The sequence below is a fragment of the Trifolium pratense genome, linkage group LG1 (assembly GCF_020283565.1).
Source record: "Trifolium pratense cultivar HEN17-A07 linkage group LG1, ARS_RC_1.1, whole genome shotgun sequence".
In the NCBI taxonomy this organism is placed as follows: domain Eukaryota; kingdom Viridiplantae; phylum Streptophyta; class Magnoliopsida; order Fabales; family Fabaceae; genus Trifolium; species Trifolium pratense.
In genome coordinates this window covers 6,835,023-6,859,735 of record NC_060059.1, presented here as the reverse complement: position 1 = coordinate 6,859,735, position 24,713 = coordinate 6,835,023, and the positions used below count along the sequence as shown (strand labels likewise).

The 24,713-nt window shown below is 33.6% G+C and overlaps 3 protein-coding genes across 6 annotated transcripts; 1 reads left to right on the top strand and 2 right to left on the bottom strand.

Moving 5' to 3' along the window:
• Positions 1-174: 174 nt before the first annotated feature.
• Positions 175-5,988, bottom strand: LOC123904175 (WD repeat-containing protein 91-like). 4 transcript variants are annotated; one of them, XM_045953930.1, is made up of 16 exons: positions 5,778-5,988; positions 5,225-5,684; positions 5,010-5,132; positions 4,219-4,360; positions 3,936-4,147; positions 3,280-3,338; positions 3,043-3,137; positions 2,624-2,726; positions 2,421-2,515; positions 2,282-2,344; positions 1,901-1,976; positions 1,722-1,830; positions 1,463-1,575; positions 1,325-1,383; positions 753-864; positions 175-579 (listed from the first exon to the last, which is right to left on the bottom strand). In XM_045953930.1, exons 2-16 carry the CDS (start codon positions 5,616-5,618, stop codon positions 442-444), a joined length of 1,893 nt encoding a protein of 630 aa, XP_045809886.1. In that variant the 5' UTR covers positions 5,619-5,684; positions 5,778-5,988; the 3' UTR covers positions 175-441. The 4 variants fall into 4 exon arrangements, with proteins under 4 accessions (XP_045809886.1, XP_045809846.1, XP_045809970.1 ...); XM_045953890.1 differs by having other exon boundaries at positions 5,225-5,988; XM_045954014.1 differs by having other exon boundaries at positions 3,936-4,135; positions 5,225-5,988.
• Positions 5,989-7,582: 1,594 nt separating this feature from the next.
• Positions 7,583-17,167, bottom strand: LOC123904109 (G-type lectin S-receptor-like serine/threonine-protein kinase At5g24080). The gene is made up of 7 exons (XM_045953821.1): positions 17,046-17,167; positions 14,159-16,169; positions 11,392-11,577; positions 9,294-10,672; positions 8,880-9,060; positions 8,343-8,796; positions 7,583-8,077 (listed from the first exon to the last, which is right to left on the bottom strand). The coding sequence occupies exons 2-7, from the start codon at positions 16,159-16,161 to the stop codon at positions 7,724-7,726; spliced, it is 4,557 nt and encodes a 1,518-aa protein (XP_045809777.1). The 5' UTR covers positions 16,162-16,169; positions 17,046-17,167; the 3' UTR covers positions 7,583-7,723.
• A 3,123-nt stretch (positions 17,168-20,290) lies between these two features.
• On the top strand, positions 20,291-23,760 carry LOC123904024. Its single transcript, XM_045953747.1, has 4 exons — positions 20,291-20,722; positions 21,020-21,172; positions 22,459-22,524; positions 23,067-23,760. Exons 1-4 carry the CDS (start codon positions 20,612-20,614, stop codon positions 23,733-23,735), a joined length of 999 nt encoding a protein of 332 aa, XP_045809703.1. The 5' UTR covers positions 20,291-20,611; the 3' UTR covers positions 23,736-23,760.
• Positions 23,761-24,713: the final 953 nt, after the last annotated feature.

Below are 24,713 nucleotides of genomic sequence, written 5' to 3'. Positions count from 1 at the left end.
AGATAAGAAAATATGCTTAAGAAAAGATCTCATCCATATCTACTTTACCACTAAAATATTATCCTCAGAATCACTTTACACTCAAAACTGATAGCTTAAGAAAAGAGCTCATAAAAAATGATACACTCAACTGATAAATATGCTTAAGAAAACAGCTCATAAAAATGATAAATATTGCGTAAAAAAAATGATAAATATTATTTTGTCATATAATTATAACGTATCCATTTCACTTAAAACTATTGCACGGCATATATAAAACTACATGCAAAATGCATGAATATACACATCCTACTTGAAGACACAGAAATTTACAGAGTTAGTTGCCATATACATTCTAGTGAGAGAGAGAGACCAATAGTTACAACATAAAAATCCAATAGAACCTATTTCAAAGCTCGCCCAAGAAAGAATGAAAAACTCCAAGATAACAATAGCGCACTATGATAATAATGACGTTACTCGGACAGAGTTATCAGCTGATCCAGTCAAGAAAATGGGCAAGGTTGGATGCCAATCTACAGCAGTAATAGGAGCACTGTGAGAAAGTGTTCTCCAACCATTCAAATGATCCTGAACCTGACAACACAACCAGACGGTGACATTTTCAGATAACTAACAAGATAATTAGAAATAATCACGCCAAAATTTACTTGCTTTTACAGTCAAATTATAATACAGATAAGTAAATTATAATCCTTTTCAAAGGGAAGGTCTAATCATAATGCACGCAGAACTCAAGAAACATCAACCTGATATATGGGTGCTCTAACTGAACTGGATGTTACCAAGAGTCTTCTCCCATTTGCATCTAATGCCATATCCTGTCTGTAATAATTTGAACCACTGACAGGGTAACAAAACCTACAAAATGTGAAAAATGTCATGCTCAGTTTTTTATTCTTCAAACATATCTAAAAGCAAGGATAATGGAATGGGGATACAAAATTGCCCCTCATATAGCATGAATGAGCCGAAATATTTTCATCAACAAAAAAAAAAGGTTGTAACACTCCACAAATACACTGAATCTGATCGTAATTGATGTCAATCATGTGATTAGTCCCATCCCCTCATAATTTGAATTGTTGCATGGTTTAATAATAAAAATCATATTTTAGATAAAATATATGCATGTATACTATTTAAAAATCTGTACACATTTTCCTCAGTAAGAAAGGAGGTCCTTAGGAAAGGACCAGCCCATTTATGACATTCCTTCATTTCATTTATTTAATTTTACAATCTTTGGCTGGTATTAGCACAAAAAGGTAAAAGGGAAACATTGTGAGTTTATTCATAAGGTGTCAAACTAGAAATATACCTACTACAGTCTCTTGACCACAAGATTTGACCTTGATTTTGCAAGCTCCACTCAAAAATCTGTTAACAAAGAACCAATTACTATGAAGTTTACAATCTATTCCACAAACTGGAATAACATTAAATTAATAGTACTTGCCTTCCCATCAGAGCCGAAGCTAAAAATGCTAGTCTCATCTGGTCCAAAAAGAATAGAACTGATGGAAGAATCATGTGCAGGCCAACCAGTGATTTGTAGACCAGCAGACATGTCTTTGGATTGTTAAGGATGACATGATTGTGTCAAAACATGTGACCCATTCAAAATGTGTTTTCTTATCTTTGAATCTAAAATCTAAATATAAGCTATAAAACAATTTATTAATACACACAAGCAACCAAATGAATAAAAAGGATACCAAACATGTGAATCATTCCATCAACAGCAGAAGCTGCTAAAATCTTCCCGTTGTGATTGAAACATAGAGAAGTAATTGCTGGTGGATCTTCTCCAAGAGGAAGGACTGTCTTTATGGAATCCAAAATTAAACATAGCCATTGAATGACATCAGCATATTATATACAAAAAAGCACATACCATGGCTTTCCATGTCTTCATGTTCCATACAGTCAGTGAAGCGAAACCCAGGTTGTCAAAATAGTTGGAACCAGACCTACACAGACAAAATGGACCTCATAATTCCTTGCTAAAATGAGGTAACAGTGTAGTATTAATTAAAAGATAAGCAATAAAATGGAAGTCCATTTAGAGCTGAATAAAAGGTGGATACCCTGACCAACAGTATTTTGCCATACAGTAATTATTATCTCCAAAATCAAAAAAGAAAAATGTACATAATTGGACTAACATTGTGTTAAACAGAGGATCCATATTCAAATCACCAAATTCAGCAAATATACTATTTCAGCAAAGAATTCAATATCAAAAAGTTTCAATATTTAAAATTTTGATATATACCCTCCAGATGCTGCTGCAGTCACAAAAATAGGTTCAACGGGACTGCACTTTATGTCCAATACACTGTAAAATCACATACCTATGTGTCAGACAGTTGAAAGTAATACACAAACCTGAAAGGTTTATAATTAGGAAATACCTTGGAAATGCTTCAGTTGTGTTAAGGTCACAAACAACTCTCTTTGCGTCCACATTCCATGCCTTAATGCACCCATCGGATGTACCTATTAGAAGCTTTTATCGAGGAACAACTCAATTATTTTATTTTAGTTTGCAATAGAATGGAATAATTTCAATTACAATGATAAATCAAATCAAATCAAATCAAATCAAATCACATACCAAGCGGTCTGATTTGCATTCCCAGTCAAGTGACAAAATTTCAGTGCCACAATATATGGTTGCATTTCTAGACGCCGAAGTTGATGCATCATATGTCCATATCCTTTATCGAAAGATATAAAGCATCAAATTTTTTGAGAGAGATTTCTTAAAAGTAAGGAAGATTTGTGGATACTTTGTGAAAGGTAAAGAAAAAGCATTATTGAAAATAAGCATTATAAAGCACTATTTCCAAACAAAAAAATAGTACAATAAACTTTATTTCCATCTTCTATTTAGTTTCTTATGCATTGTTGACAGTATTGCTCTAGACATATACACATATAAAGTTTCTCAATAGTGGCTAATGAGTGCAGGCTACAGCCTAGCAATCTACAATCAGGACTAATAATTAGATAGAGACCTGGCAGAGAGGGTACCTGGCAGTTCCATCTAGAGAAGCACTTGCAATATTGTTTCCAGATGCAGAGAAGCGGCACCGGCTGATTGGACTGGTGTGCCCCAAAAATGTCTCCTAAAATCCACAATAATTTCATATTTACACAGATTCCATTGGAAACCTAATATGTTCTTGATAGTTGATAATAAAAAGAAAACGCAGAACAAATGGGGAAAAAGAAAAAGAACAAAAATAATGCTCTGTGCTCAAATTTTACCTGATGCTCTACTTCGACCTCAGCAAAGTCTTCTTCCCCAGACACTTCCCCATCGTTTTCTGCCAAAAAATTAATTCAATTTCATTGTTAATTTTTTATTTCTAAACAAATAATCAATGGTTACTGATATCACAATTAATATCTCAGCCTAAAACCAATTTATTCAGCATACAGAAAATTAGATGCGGTTTGGAGTTCAGAGAAAGTGCATCAAAATTAGGAGCAAACAATATTTTGTGGGGTCCACAACTATCACTATCATTTGAAACCAAAACATATTGTCTCTCCTCATGCAAAATCAATATATTGTTTTCAAGCAATTTATACTTACAAGTTGCAGTGCAAAAGTAATATCATCATTTGTCTTAATGTTGCACAAGAGAGTCCTATTGCAAAAGGATTTCATTTATTTCTCAGAATTTACTAACATCTAACATTATCTACCTTTTCCACAGACTTCATGACTAGTTATCTTGTTAAAACAATAACACAAAATAGAAGATGCCAGCACATAATTTTAATAACTCAATCTTTCCATAGAAAATAGCCATCAACTTGCTTAAAAATGAAATACAAAAGCAACTACTTAATACCACTTCACACAGAGGAAGCGGCCTTGAAGTATATCTGTCTGCCTATATGGGGACTGTCATGACCTTTTAGAGTGGTGTTGCCAGCTCTGCCATTTCCCAGATAGTCATTCAATATGAAAGTTGAATCGTCACCAGACTTGGAGCGGATAAACTCGAACTGAACATTTCCAGGTTCACCCACAACTAAATCTTGCTCAATCTCTGGAGAATCTTTTGACATATGAGTACCGTCTTCGCGCAAATTGCTTGGTGATGAACTAATACTTCCTTCCATACTTCAATCCAAATTAATTAGAAAGGAAAACAAGTTTTATTAGAGTCGAGCATTGAATAAAAATATGCTTACCTTCTAAACTGCCTTAATTGTGCCTCTTTCTCATTGAGTAAAGCCTGAAGTTCTGACAATTTGATATTTAGATGTGCGATATCTCTCTTGAGTATGTTGGTAGCATTCATCTCTGAACTAATCTTCAGTAGAGCAGGTAGACGTGACTTTGTTAAGGATAATTACAGAGAGACTAATGAAATTGCGAAAGGCATAATGAAATCAGATCAAAAAAGATATTCTATAGAAAAGTTGTATATGTGGGACTGTGCCAATCAGGGCGCTGAGGGATCGCCCGTGCAAAAATATGATGAGGCACAAACAATAAGAAGCTCTTGGAAGGTCTCTAGGTAAAAGGAAACATGAATGAACCAGATTTACATTTGAATGAGAGTGATAATGAGGCTGTGCATGTACAGAACTGGCTTTACATCTGAAATAAAGCTTAAAAGAATTTATCCCTCTCGTTCAAACTTGAATTTGGCTATTCATGTATCTCTTTGCCTAGTAACTTTACAGGATCGTCTTGTCCATCCTTTTGCACCGAAAACCACTCTTCAGCCGGGCTTGTATCAATAAACACCCTATAATTATCAATGTGAAGTGCTCCATAGCAGTCCCTACTTTTTTCATAAACTACCAACATATTACCCACATTTGGATGTTACCTAAGAATCAGTGATACTACCTAAGAAACTGTAAAATCAGTCGTGTTACCTAATAATCGGTAATTACACTTCAAACACAAAAAACAACAAACTTGAACGAGAAAATTTGATTTTTCCCATTTAAAAATAAGTTGTGAAGGATATGAGTAGCATTGAAGATCTCACTAAAGAAATTTCTAACAGAAAGATGCAATGCCTGATACCACTCCTTAGAGAAAAATATCCTAAATTCGGGATCCAATTGTGGATTCTTCACATAAGGAATTGCTGCAATGCAATACAGATTCTCATCATTACACTTTAACACATAAATTTCATTACAAAATAATCACACACAAAAACAAGCTGAAAAAACGCACCAAACCATTGAGTCCAATCATCCTGAGAACTCTGCAACAAATCAGGACCATGAACAGTGAAAAATTCTACAACCTTATCTCTCCGATTGGATTGCAAAGCATGAACAACATAGAAGCGTAAAACAGAAGCTTCCAATTTAGAGAAAGTTGAAACGAGTGTGGTTTCGGAAGATGAAGAGATATAGTGTTTGAAGAAACCGAGAAGCGCTACTAATTTATCGATCTGAAACTTTGGAATGTACAAGGAGAAAATTAGGTCAAGAATTTTATCAACCTGAAAACCTTTTCCAACGTCGGTTCGTAATTCGGTTTCGTAAGCTTCGAGTGTATTGGTGAATCCTCGAAACACGAGAAATTCTCGCACTAATTCTTCAGCGTAATGCATCTTCTCCATCTTCTACAATGAGGAAATGAAAGCAGTTATCGATTATATTTGATGCAATTCAGATTTGATTTTGGAGTGGAAACAATGCGATGATCGAATCAATCGCGTTAGGGATTTGAAATATAACCGGCGATCTAGCAGATGTGGATGATATGCTTCTGCGATGGAAGCTGCGGTTGGTGAATTGTGGCGGTGGGGTTTTGGTGTGGTGTTGTTGTGAGCGAATCGGCGATCTAGCAGATGTGGAGGTTTTAGACACGACGACGGTGGTGGATACACCTGTGTGTGATTTGCACGTGCGTTGGGGGGTGGATGACACGTGACATCAGAGTGGTAGTTAGTGTTTTCACAACCGTACGACACGGCTCAGAGCCGTGTTTCTTTTTTTTTTTTCTAGTTAAAGATTCTAAGGCTCTCTCTACTTGATTGAAATTAAAGTATTTGAAAAAATTAATTTTTTTAAATAATTGATAAATATAAAAAGACATAAAAGGACATTTATGTGTAGTGGGTAGTTTTTTTTAGTGGGTAATTTTTTATTTTATAAAATATAATTAAATTAAATTAAAGGTAAAAAATGAAAAAACTGTAAAAAAAACTATAAGCTATAAGCTCAAACGCTACTTGAAATAGTATCTCAAAAAAAGCTATAAGCTCGTGAGAAAAGCTTTTTAGTAAACACTTTTATTTTTTTCAAACAAGCATAAGTGAGTCCAATAAACTATAAGCTAACTTATTAGACTTACCAAACACACCCTAAGTAAAGTTTAGCTAAGAATTATTTCTATCAAAAGGTTTAGTCAGTATATTAGAGATCATTGGTTTAATGCCAAGTTTCATTGTAAAAAAAAAATCAAATTCGATTTGTCTAAACTATTTATGCTCATTTCACTCGAGATCAATATTTTGAAAAAAACAAGTAAAACTGTGATTGGTTCGACCAGGTCACCCCATCAAAGAAAATAAAATAATCTTATGTTTTTCAATTAAAAAAATGAGAAAATTGGTTTATATGTGTGCATTATAAAAGATAAAGATCTAAATAGAAAAAAAAAATAGATAAAAAAGTAAAGTGTTACAAACAAAAAAGATAAATGACGTAAATAAAAAAATATATACCCTTCCAAAAAAAATATAAATGACTAAAATGTTACAAAAAATAAGATAAATGACCCCTTATGTAATTTTGGCTATATTATAAGTTTAAATTTTTATTTTTTTTTGACGCAATTTAAATTATTTATTTTTAATCTTAGCTAAATAATACATATTTATTTTTCTTCATATTTTATGATAAATACGACTTTTGAAGTCATACATATCAATCTCTAAAACACCACCAACCAATTACACGCATGACACTAACAACCAATTATAAAGTTTAAATTAAAAAAATTTAAATACTAATATTAATAAATCATACACAATTGTTGTAAAAAATAAATCATACACAATTCTCTCATTCTCATATATTAAATTTGATTCTTGGAGTTATGCATATTAATCATCAAAAATACTCAAACACCATCATTATATTAGAATTCATTCTCCTTAGTTTTTCATGCAATACTACATGTATAATTATTTATTTCATCTCTTATTTCTTTTCATATTTTCTTTTGTTTTTCACTTTTATTTTCTTTCATCTTTTATGCATACATTCACAAAAATAAAAGATAAATGTGCAAACTTATGGAGTACATTGCTACTGCAAAAACAAATATATATATATATATATATATATATATATATATATATATATATATATATATATATATATATATATATATATATATATATATATATATATATATATATATATATATATCCTATGACTATTTACTCCCTTAGTTCCTTTTTAAGAGTTTTTTTAGAATAGTAACATTAAATTAACAAAGTGTATTTTTAGATATTACCTTCCTGTTATACCCTAATTTTAATCTACCAATAAATTCCTATTTTTTTGCACACACTTTATCTTAATCTTCCATGATTTTTTTTTTCCTTAATGCTATGATTTTTATGATATTTTTATGGCACAAAAGACCGATTCTTAGCTTTTGAAGAAAGCAAGCAATTACAACCTCAAAAAATCCTATGCTACAATTTAAACACTATCTTGGTGACATTGTGGAGTTGCTACATGTGGCATGAGATGTAAGATGACTTGTAATGGTGAATGAGCTATAGTGATTATACTCTCTTTTCATAGCTTTGTAGACATGGTCCAACCCTTCTTCAATTACCTCTAGTACTGTTTGTGGCATTGGTGGCATGTTTATATTTGTGCTATTTGAACCTTCATCTTCAAGCATTCTCACCACTTCTCCCATTGGTGGTCTCATTGAAACATCATCTTGTATGCACCAAAAGGCAATTTTCAAAGCTCTAATTAGCTCCTCTTCATCAACTGCACCATTTAATCTTCTATCTGCAACTTTGATTATTGATCCATTGTTTGTCATCTCCTATAATAACCAAACATTATATTATCAGTATTTTTTCAAGTGGTTGGATATATATGCGATGTTTTAAAAACCAAACCGGACAACGAACTGGCTAGACCTTAAGGTCATGATTCAATATGATTTAAACCAGCACGAAACTGTGGTTGAACCATTCAAATAACTACATCATAGACAGTGCTGGTTCACGATTCAACTAATTAAACCGTTCGATTCGGTTTTTAAAACAATGTATATATGTCAAATGTGTTTCACATATGAAATATACCTTATAAGCCCAACCAGGATAGAAGAAATCTTCTGCATCAAAGGATAAGTCAAGATTTCTCCTGCCACCAATGATTTCTAAAAGAAGCATACCATAGCTGTAAACATCGGCTTTTACAGTTATAGGTCGATTACTAATCCATTCAGGTGCCAAATAACCTCTAGTGCCTCTTACCATTGTTACCACATGAGAGTGTTCCCTTGCCATCAATTTAGCAAGTCCAAAATCAGATACCTTAGGACAAAAGTTTTCATCTAACAAAATATTTTCTGGTTTGATGTCACAATGTATGATCCTATTTCTGCATTGCTCATGAAAGTATGCAATCCCTTGTGCAGTATTTATGGCGATATCCAAGCGAGTTTGCCAATCTAGTATTCTATCTAGCCCTCGATACGAAGGGAAGATCCATTTATCCAATGAACCATTCTTCATGTACTCATAAACCAAAAGCCTGCCAGACAAACATTGCTCAAGCCAATTAAATCATTGAAATTTGGATTCTTATGATAAAATTGTAAATAAAATAGTACACACCTGTGTGGTCCCTCAGAACAAAAGCCGCATAAACGAACCAAATTCATATGATGCATTGATCCAATTGTGTTTACTTCAGTGATAAATTCTTTTTCTCCATGAGGCAAAATCTTATCAAGTTTTTTCACTGCCACTAGGGTACCATCTCCTAGGCTTCCTTTATACACACTTCCAAATCCACCTACAAAATATATAAACAGTTAGCAACAAATTAACTGAAATCGAAACTTCTCTTCCAATCACACATCAATCAAAATGGTCGCACCATTAAGTTCAGTCGTTATAAAACATCACATGTCACGTTAAATATAGATGTTTGCAATCCAAGTAGACTCCACAACAAAATCACATCTTCAGGAACGAAATTACTAATTCGTAAAAGTTAGGGACAAATTCGACTGATGGTACACTTACCAGTTCCTAGAAGTTGTGAAAAGTTGCTCGTCCTGATTTGCAATGCGCGGTAAGTAAAATTCATTGGAGCACCTGATAAGGCCAATGAACTTTCCATTTCTCTTTTCAAAGTTCTTTTTCTATGAACACTGTAATATAGTAACATGCATAGCAAAAAAATGAGAACTATCATTCCTAAAACAATTGGAATAATCACAGCTTTCTCCTTAGCACTCCCCATTCCATCAGATGAACTATTAGACTTTCCTTCTTGTCCTTCTGGTGTCCATGAACTATTTGCTCTAACTTTCACAAACAAAGTAGAACTCGTATCTTCAAAACCGCCAAAACTTAAACTCTTCAAAACCCAACAAAATGGTCTCTCTTCATTTAGTCCATAAACAGAAGCAACACAATCACAATCTGATAAACATGCATCACCACATTTTGATACAGAAGAAACATCATTCTCACTATAATTAGCTATTATTGAAGATTCAGAAAAATAATAATTAGTTTGTTGAACCATTGAAATCCTAAACTGCGACGATGTCATGTTTTCGTTTTTTCCATTATTACATTTTCCAACAAGTGATGAATTCTCATAACATTGTCCATCTCTACCAACTTTAGAAGTTCCTGGCAAACAAGTGCAAGATGCATTTGTCTTAGTTCTATCCAATTTACAAATACCATTGCCACAAATTCCACCAATATCACATGGATTTGAAACTGCAGCCCATTGTGACACCCATTGTTTCGATCCATTTACGTCTTCCCAACGGTACAACCGCAGATTTCCGTTCTCTTCGAGTGTTAGTCTCCTAAGAACAGTCAACGGCGTAGATTGATGAATTGCGGAAGCTAAACCTGCATCATCATTATCATTCTTATAAACATAAACCGCGCCATCAGATGAATCTCCATATACAATTCCAAAGCTTCCAGCTTGATCTAAAACCGCGATAACTTCACCAGTTACATTCGAAATCTCAGGACCTTGCCAATAAGAATAGTTGGCGTATGATGATTCATTTTCATACAAAGATTGGTAAGTTTCTGGAAGATTGTAAGTTAGTGCAAGACTTAAGGAAGTTGGTTGTTGAAGCATTTTGAGAGCATAGTAACCACCATGAGATGAAGATTTTTGTGATGTTAATTCTGAAGAAACTGTTAGAGGCTGATTTGGAAGGAGTGTATCAGAAGGTTGAGAAAAACTCTGCCATATAGGATGATTGTTTGTGTTGTGAAGGATGAAGTTTCCTGATTCTGACATGGTTGCTGATTCAACATTTGCATTTGATGTGTTTGAGGTCCATATGGTGATTTTTTTGTCCATGAGAATGAGGTTTCCTGTGGTGTCAAGCTCCAAAACTGCTTCTTGTGATGTAGGAGAGTTTCTGTTTGGATTGAGAAAGAAAATTAAATTTGTTGACAACTTGGTAGAGAGATACATGATTATAATTCATAAGCTGTCAAAAGTTTTGTAAAGACTACAGACTAGATGGAGATATGATTAATGACTTTTTTCTTTGTTTAAGCCAAAAACTAAAACTAATCATTTTTCTTTGAATAATTCAAAAACCAAAACTAACCATCTAATCTGCACACTACACTGTTGACATTTTCCTTAGCATAATAATTTGTGAGATGATAAGGTTCTGCACTCCCATGTTCTTGAACCAGTTTATCTCTATAGATATATAACATTTTTTAAATGAAATTATTTACAAAATAAAAGAATATTCATCAGAAAAATTTAATTTTTTTATAACTATGTTATTGGTGCGAAGTATCTACCAACATTAAAGATGAGTAGTTTCTGTTGGAGAACCTGATTGGCCATAATTAATATGGGTCTCTCCAACCACATTTTTTCTATCTACAAGACTCGAAGTTGAGACTTTACTTAAGAGATCCGAGTTCAATTCTACTCAGATCAATATAATGTCAGCGATTAAATAACATCAATCATTCCTTAACGAATTTACTATTACTACCAAGTTTTCTTAATCGTGTGATTTAGTACATAGAGTTCTATATTTATTTTAATGACGGATATAGTATATATTAATATTAAGTCATACAAAAACTAGTGATATTAAGAGTAGTAGTATACCTATTAGGTGACCAAACAAAAGTTCTATCTCCTGGAAGCCTAGCAAACCAAATACCCAAAGTGAATAAATGATTATCAGTCTTTGATGGAGTGAATCCCATAGCAAATGTACCATTATCAGAAACCCAAACTTGGTCTTTACTAGCCAATAATCTTGACCCTAATCCAATCTCACTTGAAATGCAACTACAAAAACATAAGAACATAGTAACAATAACAACCCAATAACACCTAAATAATGAAGAAGTCATGACAAGTTACACTTGCATGCTAGTGCAGTGTGTTACTATAATGAAAAAAAAACCAAGCTAACAAAATAGTTTGTATTTGGCATGGTGTTTTATATAGGACAACATAAGTGTAGTGTAGTGTTCTAATTGGAGAAGAAAAATTATAGAAATTGAACACGTGGTTTGTGGTGGGTGACCTATAAATTTGAAAAAATGTGACTTAATGTGTGGTCGGCAAAGTGGATATAATTTGATACTATATGGTGACATGGTTTATTGCATTTTGTGGTATTTCTTCAAATGGGAATTCAGGTATGTGACTCACCAAAAGAGTAATGCTTGACAATATTGACACGTAGTTGTTCCAACTAGAGTTGGGAATAGGCCAGGCGGCCTACAGGGGCCTTTGGCCTGGCCTGTATAAGCCTGGCCTGGCCTGGCCTGATTATTAAAAATGACAGGCTTAGGCTTTGAAAACGGCCTGTTTACATAAATAGGCCAGGCTTAGGCTTCTAAAAAGGCCTACGAAGCCTGATAGGCCGGCCTGTTTATAATAATAATTATTTATATAATATTATTATTTACTAGTCCCACACCCGTGCGATGCACAGGTGTTATGTGGTATTTTATATTATAATGTTGAAAAATTATTTGTATAAATTATAACAATAAGTATTATAAAATGAAAATTATAATAATAATAATAATAATAATAAGTACGGACCATAATAATATAAAAGTGATGTACTTATCACTTCCTCCAACCAATATATATACGTATATGTATAGAGAATGAGTACGGACCATCAAAATTGAATGAAATATATTTATTTTTTTGGTGGGGTGTGCCAGCCAATGCAATAGTGCAACGCATAGGCGACACACTAAAATTGAATGAAATATGATAATGATAATGGTTATTATATATTTCAATCTCATAACCTAACTTTTTGCATAAACTTCACTCTTCTCTAAAATTATAATGTAATTAAGTCAATAATGTATATCTTCGTATTTTTTTTGTGTGACTAAATTATAAACTCTTTGTTGTTTTTATGAAAACGGTTGACACTTAAATGGGATAAATATTGAAAGAGAATCCAACCATGTTCATATTCATTGTCACTAAGTAATGTTATAATAATGTAGAAAAATGTAACATCACAACATCAATTTTTGGATAATTGGAGAGGTATAATTCAATAATAATGTAGAAACTTGTAACATCTTGTGACATCAATTTTTGGATAATTGGAGAAGCATAATTCTTTATTATTTATTATGAGACTAATATAATATAAAAAAAAATAGAGATGAGAATGATATAATAATGATTATATTGAAAAAATATATAAGGAAGTGATGTGGAAACAAAAAAAAATAGAGATGAAAATGATATAATATAAGGAAGTGATGTGGCATTATTGTGTGATTTAATTGGATGTAAATGAATGATGTGGATTAGGGTTAAGATGGATAGTAGGAGAACTATCTAGGAATTATATATATAGATATCTTATAAAAAAATATTATTTATAATAATTATAATTTTCCTTAATCGTATTTGTTATTTTATTAGTTTTTAATTATTGTGTTAATCATATTATTAGCTTTTTCTTAATGTTGTAGAATTTATAAAAATTTAAATGTAAACTTTTTAAGGCCTGTTTAGCCTATTTAAAAAAACTATATAGAGAAGCTTTAATGTAACACAGGCTTTTAAACAGGCTACAAGGCCAGGCCAGGTTTTTAAAAGGCTCAGGCCAGGCCAAAAAAAATAACATTTGATAGGCCGCAGGCCAGGCTCAGGCCTGAAAAAAAATCGTAGGCCAGGCTTAGGCCTGTCAAGGCCTGGCCTATTCCCAACCCTAGTTCCAACCAATATTTTGCTAATAACAAGGTTAAGTTGAATGTTTGTTTTTGCATTTCACACTTCACACTTTGAAAAAGGGATTGTGTTTGTAACATTTTGTATTCGCCGCCACCGCCCGCTACCAAATTATTGACTATTGTTGTTAGATAACTCATAAAACATATGGTAGTAATGTAGCATGTGTGACCCAGAAAATACAAGGCACAAGAAGTGCCACAAGACAAGAGTAATAGAATAGAACAAAAAAGACTATAGGATTAACGCATATGCTAACACCAAGTATGATGCCTAATGCTTGTCCTCAGCATTCTAAAAGTCAAAAGGATCTTCCACAGTAACAATTAACATGACAGAAAACAAGATATATGACAGCAACAAAACATTCATATTAACAAAATTCCATTAGTATGATCTATAACCCAGAATTAAACTATATGCTTTCATAGTTTTCTACAATATAAAAAGTAAACCTGAACATTTACATTTGTTATAACCCTTTTTCTTACAATAACTACAAGCAAATGAACCCTTTTTAAGCAATTCCAAACCGCCTTTCATCCGCAATGTCCTTCGAAGCCCTTTAGTTGCCACAAGTGGAGGGTCACAAAAAGTTATACCGCTGTGGGAGGCTTTAGGAACAACTTAAGATGTCGAATCAACAAAGTCCTCATTTGATTCTTCAAGCTCTAATAGATCAAGTTTTTCAATTGCATTTTGCAAACATTGAATTGCAATATTATGATGTTTTTCTGACCGTGAAGCTCTTTCAGAAAATTCAAGAGAGTGGACCATAACACTATTAAACAATAAAGTGCTAGAAACTTTGTTTCCTCCTTCTTGAAATTCTTCAATTGACAATCCTTGAACTTTTTGTTTCTTAGCATTCAGGGTCCATCTTTGTAGAACATACTGTGAAGGGAGATAATGTACCTTCTTCTTTAGGAATACGGTTAAGATATGCCTACAAAGAATACCCAAAAATTCAAACTTGTGACAAGTACAAGTTGATTCTTTTGAAGTTACATGAAAAGTCACATAATAGTTAGGCTTCTCTTTGTAAATTTCATGAACTTTGTATGTCATCACTTCATCAGAAAATTCAACTTTCTCGGTGGTAAACATTTGAGAGCCAACCAACTCATCTTGAAATATCCTAAACAATTTTCTTGTATAAATTTTTGAAGCTTCTTCTTCTATGGGATATAAAGTTCGCAAAAGTGGTTTTAACTTCATTGTCTTGACATTTTTCTCCCTTTCCTTGTTGTAACATGCATCAAGAGCCTTCTCATATTGTGTCACAAACTTGCTCAATGGAGTACTTGAATTCAAAAAATCCTTAAAAAACTTATTCATACTTTCAATCCTTTGGGTGGTGGACATTCCGGCACAAAAAATATGATGTACACATGCAGGAACCCATTTTGATCGAATTGAGTATATCTCCTGTAGCCACTGATTATCTTGCAACCCATATTTATCAATCATTGCTCCCCATTCAGAATCAAATTCTTCAATTGTGTTAGATTGGTGAATGCACTTGTAAAAATGATTTTTAAATTCACGTTCATGATAGATATGATTCAAGTACTCTGGAACTTTTTCCTCAATATGCCACATACAATAACGGTGATTAACCTTTGGAAACACCGTTCCAACTGCATTGGTGATAGCAGCGCCTTGGTCTGTGAAAATAGTTTTAGGACAAACTCCATTCATTGCTTCTAACCAGGTACTTAGCAACCAAACAAAACTCTCTACAGTTTCGTCCCATAAGAGAGCACAACCAAAAAGAATGGATTGTTGATGATGATTAACACCCGTAAATGGAACAAAAGGAACGTTGTATTTACTTGTCAAGTATGTTGGATCAATAGTAACCACATCACCAAAATATTTGTAAGCAATTCTAGATCTTGAATCAACCCAAAAACAATTAGCTAATTTTCCTTCGGCATCCATTTGAAATGCATAGAAAAATCCAGTATTCTTCAACTGACAATTCTTAAAGTATGATAACATCAATTGAGCATCTTCGTTTTCTAACTGTGTTTGTCTTTTTACACTTAAGTAATTGATAACATCTTGCTGGCTAGATCCAAAATTATCAATACCAATACTTTCAGTACATAAGATAGATGTTGTTTTGCTAGGGCCTAAACCAGATTCATCAAGCACATCAGCAAGTTTTTTTTGCACTTTAGTTTTCTTTCTATGTACGCGAAGAGACTGTGAACTTCCAGGAGAAAATAATTCGTGATTATGGTCTCCTATAAATCTAGAAACAATCCATCTATCATCATTTTTCTTTAAATATAACCGTGCCTTGCATCCCACCCTTGTTTCATCATGTTTAATAAGACTACTATTATCCTGTTTCATATATCTTTTGGCCCGAAACCCCTCCTTTGAACAAAGAATTTCTTGACCAATTATCATACCATTTGTTCTTGATTTAGTAACGCGTCCCATGCGAAAACTAAAACCTTTGTTCTTAGCATACCTTGTGTAGTAACTCTTTGCCTCTTCAATTGATGCAAACTCCATTCCTTCAACGGGCTCTAAGGGGGGTTCTAGCGGTATTCTAATACTGAGAGGCTCCACATCAAGAGCATTGTCATGTGTACCATTTGAGTCAACCATGGTAACATCTCCATCCATATTTGTCATCTCATGACCTGCCATAATAATAATACACACAATATTGTGACTTTTAAACATGCTATTATAAAAGAAGTTGCATTGATAAAGCCAGAAAAATGGAGATTGCACTAGTAAAGCCAAAAGTATTAACTTGTTGCTATTAATTAAAAATGCTATATGTTTGGAACCTTGAGGCGGGTACCCCAAGGAAAGACGACTAACCAGATGAGTCCTAGTTCCTTTCCTCATTCAAGAGGGACAATAGTGACTGACCTAGAAAACATACCCCACGAGACAGTAGACACACAGGACTGCTCCGTACCTCATCCAATCATCGCCCGCTAAGGGAAAAATATTTGCGGAGGACCTGCTGGATTTGTGTCCGACAATGATTGGGAGGCCCAGAAGTCTGAAAACCCTAGCGACACACTAAAAAAGGGAGACACAGTGTTTACGACAGAGACTAGATTCATACGCGCGAGCCGCGGCACGCGGCACACACATATCCTCAGACACCCTAAGTAGACACTCCCTTATCAGGGACTGAACCCTAGGACTATGTTACAGACAAGAACACTATCAAAAAGCACCGGCTTTTCAGATTGTTTTTCTTTGTTTTGTCTAATTGTTGAAACTCATATATTTGTTCATAAGTTCGTAATGTTTCAACTATAAAGAAAAGTTGATCATGTTATTTAACTTCAATTTTGAAAGCCTCACTATACTAAGTTGAATCAAACCCTAAATATCTACATTCTACAGCATATAAATGTTAGGAACATTGTGATTTTATAGAAGCACACATTCAAATGCATATATTTGGTTCAGAAAGTAACTGACAGATGAATAATTGATATGAAAATTTCGAATAAAGATGAAGAATGGGGAGAGAAGTGTTGATTTAAGATTACCTTTTGTAGAGAGAGTGACAGGAATTGCAGAGTGATGTGAGACGCCGGAGGTTGAAATAACAGGAACGAACGTGTGATTGAGGTGAGAAGGTTTTAGGTTGTCACAAGATTTGGGCACAAAGTAACACACCAAAAAAAAAATTAAAAATATGTATATTTTTTAAATAATTAAAAAGATATATATATATATATATATATATATATATATATATATATATATATATATATATATATATATATATATATATATATATATATGGGGTTTTCTAACTTAGACCCTAGTTAGGTCTAAGTTAGCAAGGTGCACCTTTTCAATCGGACCAAAATACCCATTCTTTTTAATTAATTACCAAAATACCCATCAATGGACGCGGATCCAGTGTCGCGCGCGTACCGAAGGACCATGGTTACAGACCGTTGATTTCCATCAGACAGCCACGATCTGATCTCATCAAGACTGTCTGATCAATCCGACAGCCCAGATCATCCTGATCCATCAGATTCCAGCGCGTGCACCACACTGGATTACACCCTGGAGAGAGAAAAATTTGCTTTTTAAAAGTAGGACACGTGTCACACAATGGTTGGCTGGACGTGATTTTTGTTCATTTAATACTTTGAACTCAATTATTTCGTTGTAAATTAATTTTTTTTTTTTTATACCAAAATTCATAATTTTTTTTTTCTACAAATAGAGACTTGGTTCGTTTGATTTGGACACCGAAAAAAAAATGCAATTTTTCACTACCTTAATCTCATTTTTTGTCTACTAAATACGTTACTTGTGTGTTGTAATTTAACACGCACCACTCAACCAACTCACTGAAACCATTATACCAGGAAAATAGTAGATAATATTCTGGAACTTTTGGTATATTTTATGAAATTTTTGGAGACCTGAAACTATTTTTAGTTAATTAAATGAGATAAAACGGTAATTAAAAACTAGTGTTTGCTTCTGAAACCATTTTACTGGTAGAATGGTTGCACATAGTTGTATTCTGAAACCATTTTACTGGTAGAATGGTTTCAATGAGTAATTTATTAATTGTGTTTGCTTCTGAAACCATTTATCTGGTACAATGGTTTCAGAGAGTTGTAATCTGAAACCATTTTGCTGGTAGAATGGTTTCAGTAAGTTGATTATTAGTTATTTGCTTCTGAAACCATTTAGCTTGTAGAATGGTTGCACATAGTTGTATTCTGAAACCATTTTACTGGTAGAATGGTTTCAGTGAGTAATTTATTAATTGTGTTTGCTTCTGAAACCATTTATCTGGTACAATGGTTTCAGAGAGTTGTAATCTGAAACCATTTTGCTGGTAGAATGGTTTCAGTGAGTTGATGTAAGGTAGTGAAAAATGAGATTAAGGTAGTGAAAAATTGGGTTTTTTTTTCTGTGTCCAAATCAAACGAACCAAGTCTCTATTTGTAGAGAAAAAAAATTATGAATTTTGGTATAAAAAAAAAAAAAAATTAATTTACAACGAAATAATTGAGTTCAAAGTATTAAATGGAAAAAAATCACGCCTAGCCGATCAGACAGCGACACGTGTCCTGCTTTTAAAAAGTAGATTCTTCTCTCTCCAGGGTGTAATCCAGTGTGGTGCACGCGCTGGAATCTGATGGATTCGGATGATCTGGGCTGTCTGATTGATCAGACAGTCTTGATGAGATCAGATCTTGGCTGTCTGATGGAAATCAACGGTTTGTAACCATGGTCCTGCGGTACGCGCGCGACACTGGATCCACGTCCATTGATGGTAATTTGGTTAATTAATTAAAAAGAATGGGTATTTTTGTCCAACTGAAAAGGTGCACTTGCTAACTTAGACCCAACTGGGTCTAAGTTAGCAGCCCCCTATATATATATATTTGACAATAAGATATATGTATATATATTAAGTACGTTTTTGTGAAATATTCTAAAGTCTACAATTTCACTATTAAAAAAGAAGTTAACAAACAGTGACGAAATTATCGAAGTCTAAGTTGTTAATGAGTTCCTTCTATAATGAAATTGTAGTCATAGGATATAATTAAAATGAGTAAATGGTAAATTTGAGTGTTATTTATGTATGTTGCAATTTCATGAAAAGAAAAATTTATTAATTTTGTGTGTGTGAGTTTCAATGAGTGTCATCTTTTCTTCTTAGCAATTGTTCACGATTGGTTAAAGAATGTAGATTCGTTCCACAAAGTTACAAGCTAGGAAGCACCGACACCTCTATGATTAGGTGTGTCGCGGTGTCCGACACGTTTCGGATAGCTCATATCGGTGTCGGAAAAAATTTAATATTTTCTTTAGTTTGACACTCCTTTGATCGGTGTCTGACACCTGTAAGACACTCGAATGACACGTGTCGGACAAGTGTCCCAAAAACTAATTATTTTTTCTTTGCTTATACTCTCTTTAGGCACATATTAGACATATCTACAAGAGTTAAAGATGTGTAGAAACAACAATATTGATCAATGAGGGATTGAAGACATTACATTTTGATTACGATATTTTTAGTTTTTTCGATCGTAGATGGATAAATAAAGGTAAAATATTATCATATCTTGTTTTAAAACTTTTTTTAAAAAATAACTTGTTCAAGTTAGATTTACATGTATATATATATTTTGATTCTCAATTTATATGTTTTATAAATATGTAGCGGTGTCGGTGTCCAATATTTTTTACATTAGCGGTGTCGTGGTGTCCGTGTCGTTTCGCGGTGTCCGTGTCGGAGTCTGTACTTCATAGGTTACAAGCGTGTGTGCTTTCTCAACCATTATTTGGTGGGCTTGAAGACATCGAAAGAACTTCGACTTTTATTTATCAGGCTTTGCTGGCTTCATTCAGAACTCTTCATACATCTTGTTGGCCGAATTATATGCTATGTTGTATGTTCCATGATCTCGCCTCTCAATTTTTTTGGTTTAAAATGAGTTGATGATTGAACTCAGAACCTCTGATATACTATCCAAATCTTTCACCATTAGATCAAACCTAATGACTTGATCTCGCTTCTCAATTAACACTTTTCCTCTAAATAAAAGCGCAACTTAATTTATTTATTTTTCACGAATAATCCCTTTGATCTTGTTTTTCTTTTTATTTTTCCTTTCTTTTTGGTTTTTTCTTTTCTTTAATTAGCTCTCGTAGCCAAAAAAAGAAAAATTCATCTATCTATCAAAAAACAATTTATTAGAAGAACAAAGAAAAAAATAAATTAATTAATTAATCTCTAAAAATTAAAACTAAAAATACACCCGATAAAATTTGATTTTATCCATTTTTGAAAGGAAAAAGTTGGATCATACAAAGAATCATTGTCACAATCAATCCATCCCTTGTGAAAGGGTAAGAAAAATAGAAAAATTGAAAAGGTTGGTTCATTAGTTATCTTTGTTTGGGCACGACACGAGTGGAGAGTATGGGATCAATTTTAGTTCCATTCCGATCACAAAAATGGCGGTAACTACAATTCCTTCATAACTGTAACTGTACGCGAACAACAACTCATTTCAATTCATCAATCAATCAATCAAAATCCGAATTGCAACTATCAATAACCATGTCCACAACCACAATTTCTTCTTCACTCCCTTTCTCTCTCCCAATTAGCCGCCACAATTCTAGGGTTTCTCGCATTTCATTCCAATCATCATTCACCTTATCTACAAACGTAAGCTAACTACCCTCTCTTTCTCTTTTTCACTCATATTTACCTTCCCATTTCTTCAAGATTTGTTTTTGACAAAATTTGCTAACAAAAAATTACTTTTTTAATTTATTATTTTAGTTGAACTTCATGTTTAATTGGTATGTTCAATTTTTTTAATTACTACTATTAAGAGATTTAATTTAATGTAATTGGATTGATATGTGAGATCAGTAGTTAGCAACTTGGTGTATATGAAGTTGGATTGGAATTTTTATTTATTTATTTATTAATCTGATGTGAATCATTTGTCTATTCCAGAAATGTAGAGTTTGGTGTTTTAGGAATGAAAACAATCCACCTGAGACTAATGACTCCGAGTTCAAACAAGATAAATTATCAGATGATTTGGTGAAGTTTAAAGGGGATCAGTCCAAAGACTTGAAAAAAGATTGGCTTGTTTCTCTTCATACGGTATTCATTTTATTTCTTGAGATAATAGTCAGTATAAACTCGGAAGCTATTCGTTTGCTATGTCTTTTACTTTAATCATTTGAAGTTGTCTCTTCCCAGTTTATGTTAACAAAGGAAAATCATTGTGTTTTTTCTCCTTTTTCATTTATATCATGCGCTCAAAGGCGAGCCTTGTCATAGTGGTTGGTTATCATATTACTAAGAGAGGTCACCAAGTGGAAATTTTTTGGAAAATTCTAAGCTATTTGTCATAGTGTTTAGCTAATTAAATATGAGTCCATAACCTAATCACCCTTGAATATTAAGTTCCAACACAAAAAGTATATAGCTTTCTATTACAATAAGTATAGCAAGGAAGGAAGTAGTAGTGGAAAGAAAGGTGTTTCAATTAGCTCAAAATTTTCATCTTCTTAAGCCTTACCGATCTTATTGTCTATTGGCTCGCCAATTTACACATCCTGCAATTTTCCCTACAAATTTGACATGCTGTTCTGATTTTATTGCTGGGAAGAATCTGAAGAACCTGGAGTTACCTTTGTGTTTGTTCTCCTTCCCATTTAGCAATATACTATCCATACGGAAATTTTGTTGTGTTTCTAACAAAGGTTTGTTCCTTTCTTAGTTTTAAAACCATGTCTAAAGTAAGATTTTGTTAGGATACCTGGACAGTTAAGTAGTTAGATTTGGAGGGAGTATTTTGTTTAAATAGAGAAGATATAAGAGCAGAGAAAGGCATTTAGATTTGTAAACATTGAGTGAATAGAGCAGTGGTTCTCTTGTAGAAGCGGGGAAGTTGCACATCAAGGCAATCGAATTTGCCAATCCAGAGGCTAAAATTCACAGATTGGTTGTAGCAATGAAGTTTTAGCATACCTTTCACCACTTTCAGACACGAAAATTTGTGTCCTGCATTTTCAAATTTCAGATTGCTGCCTTCAGGATAATAGGGCATTTAAGTGGTTAAAGGGAAAATACTTTTGCCAAAAATATAAATAAATACTTGTTAAATGGAAAAAATTGTATAAATAGGAGAAATACGAGTAGAGAAAGGCATTTAAATTGACAAACGTAGCATGAATAGAGAAGTGGCTCTATTGTAGAAGGGGAAACCCTTCGAGGGGAGTTTTCTCTCTTATTCTTTCTATAAAATTATGTTCTTTCTTTTCATTTCTATCTTTCAATTTTGCAATTAGGTGGAATCAAAAAGTAAAAACATACGAGTTTAGCAATGCACACATATTTAGAGTGTCTCAGAAATAATAAAAGTATTGTTTTTAACATTCCAGATCATAAATACTGTTCTTCGTGTTGAACCCTGGAAAGTTCCTTGGACAGCAAAGACCATTGTTCAGGTAAAGTGTATCCTTTCTTATCACTTGTATATCATTATTACTGTTATCTATGTTTCAAGTATGTTCGGCACTCCAGTTTGCGGATTCATTCCAGCCTCTTCACCATTCAGCCTCTGATCCCCCATAACTAAGAATGTCCCTTCCTGTTTCTGTTGGGATCAATGTAGATTCCTGACTACCAGGATTGAGATGATTATACAACTTTACCCTATTTTCTTTCTGGAAAAACGATAAGAGTTATCCCTTCGTCTCAGAGGCAAATAATGATTTGTGGTTAAAAATCACTGTTATAAACATTTACCAGTTTCAATAATAATGAAAATATTTAAACAAACATAAAATAATGAATAATAACTTCTTTTCTTATAAAAAAAAATTAAGTGTAAAATAATTACACTTATTTAATAATTATAGCAGTTGATTTGGCAGGGGTTATTATTGATGTCATAGTTACAATTCTGTTCCTATTCCACGTACATACATAATATTTTTTAATTTGTGAAATCACGTTGTTAGGAAGCAAACTAAGTTGGGTTCTGCAGGTTATGCTCCTCTGGATTGCCTCATTCTGGTTAGTAGGTTCTTGGATAGTGCCATTTTTAGCTTACACAGCTGGGTTTAGAAAGGAAACTCTTTCATACAGAGGACAAGCATTGTACAGCCTCTTGACAGATGTTGCCGAAGGTGTGGTTGGGATAGCAATACTTCATCGCTGTCTTGCAAAGTTTAAACCACTCTCATCTGACTGGTTCAAATTTGAACTCAAGGGGAAGTGGCAGTTTGATGTCGGTTTAGGCTGTCTCATGTTCCCCCTCATCAATCATCTGTCACAAATGAACCTAAATTTGTGGCCTGTTCTTCAATATGCTCCAGTTACGGTCTCAAGTGTAGAGCAATCCATTGTAGCAAGAGACCCTGTGGCAATGGCCCTCTATGCAGTGGTAGTTACAGTTTGCGCCCCAATATGGGAGGAGGTTGTCTTTCGTGGTTTCCTTCTCCCATCTTTAACCAGGTACATGCCTGTGTGGAGTGCAGTATTAGTTAGCTCAGTAGCATTTGCCTTCGCACATTTTAACATTCAAAGGATGCTTCCCCTTGTATTGCTTGGCTTGGTTATGGGTGCTATCTTTGTACGGTCTAGGAACCTCTTGCCATCAATGTTGTTGCATAGTTTGTGGAATGCTTTTGTATTTCTTGATCTCATGAAATAATATATATATTTTTCACTCTTCTTTACTTCTGATATTTTGTTTCCAACTTTACACATGAACACTATTATACAGTAACATGCAAATGGCACACTTGGATCACCGTCGTAGCAAGTGATTTGTCCCTTCAAACAATTTTTATGGCATTGCGGTTTTACTTAAGAGAGTTCTAATATTATTATTTGAATGGTTACCTTGCAGTGTTCATTATGGCTACCTTGCATTAACTTCGTTGCATCTTTTAGTAACTTCATTGATGCAAAGGGGGCGTGTTGACTGTTGAAATCGTACATAGATGAAAATTATGACCAAGTAGTCATCATAAGGCTTAAATAATCTTTATCCCTTGAACTAGTTTTTGAGGTTGAGTTAGACTTGGCTCAAAATGGTATTGGAGCTTATCATAGATCTATTACTCGACCACCAACAGTAATACTTGTCATTGCATCATTCAGTACCTTAATTGTGCAGGGCTTGGGGGAATATGTTGAGATCCTACATAAATTGGAGATAAGGCTTGTGTGCAATTCTTACTCCTTGAGATGCCATGAGGTGGAGCTAGACTTGGCTCCAAATGGTATCGAGTTTATCTTAGATCTGTTATTGACTTATTGAGTCATGTGCATTGTCTATGCTCACATGTATTTGTAATTTGTCTATTCTCCAAGGGGTATCAAGTTCATCAATTTTTCCTCCCCTTTTCTCCCTCACGTTCGAAGACAAAAACAACTTTTGAGGAATTGTATACCTAAACAAACATTGAGTACACAATGGTTTATGTGTCTATCTCTCTCTCCTAACATAAGGGAGAAAAGAAGAGAATCCATATCCTTTGACAATACATCATGAACCTTTAACTCCTTAACTCCTTTAGCCCTTCGCTCAAACCAGTTGAGCTACCCATCCCACCCGGTATTCTCATACATCTGAATAACTAAGTATAACTGAACAGGAAAAATTCAGAGTTTGTATTATTTTAGC

What these genes read in the sequence shown, in the direction of transcription:
- LOC123904175 (XM_045953890.1), bottom strand. Translation starts at nt 5,618, where the DNA reads ATGGAGAAGATGCATTACGCTGAAGAATTAGTGCGAGAATTTCTCGTG. An exon ending in CAATTAAGGCAGTTTAGAAG is followed by an intron (nt 4,148 to 4,218) that starts GTAAGCATATTT and finishes TTTGGATTGAAG; the next exon opens with TATGGAAGGAAGTATTAGTT. An exon ending in TGGAATGATTCACATGTTTG is followed by an intron (nt 1,576 to 1,721) that starts GTATCCTTTTTA and finishes AACAATCCAAAG; the next exon opens with ACATGTCTGCTGGTCTACAA.
- LOC123904109 (XM_045953821.1), bottom strand. Translation starts at nt 16,161, where the DNA reads ATGACAAATATGGATGGAGATGTTACCATGGTTGACTCAAATGGTACA. An exon ending in TTCACAACTTCTAGGAACTG is followed by an intron (nt 9,061 to 9,293) that starts GTAAGTGTACCA and finishes TATATTTTGTAG; the next exon opens with GTGGATTTGGAAGTGTGTAT. An exon ending in TGTTCTGAGGGACCACACAG is followed by an intron (nt 8,797 to 8,879) that starts GTGTGTACTATT and finishes TTTGTCTGGCAG; the next exon opens with GCTTTTGGTTTATGAGTACA.
- LOC123904024 (XM_045953747.1), top strand. Translation starts at nt 20,612, where the DNA reads ATGTCCACAACCACAATTTCTTCTTCACTCCCTTTCTCTCTCCCAATT. An exon ending in CATTCACCTTATCTACAAAC is followed by an intron (nt 20,723 to 21,019) that starts GTAAGCTAACTA and finishes TGTCTATTCCAG; the next exon opens with AAATGTAGAGTTTGGTGTTT. An exon ending in CAGCAAAGACCATTGTTCAG is followed by an intron (nt 22,525 to 23,066) that starts GTAAAGTGTATC and finishes TGGGTTCTGCAG; the next exon opens with GTTATGCTCCTCTGGATTGC.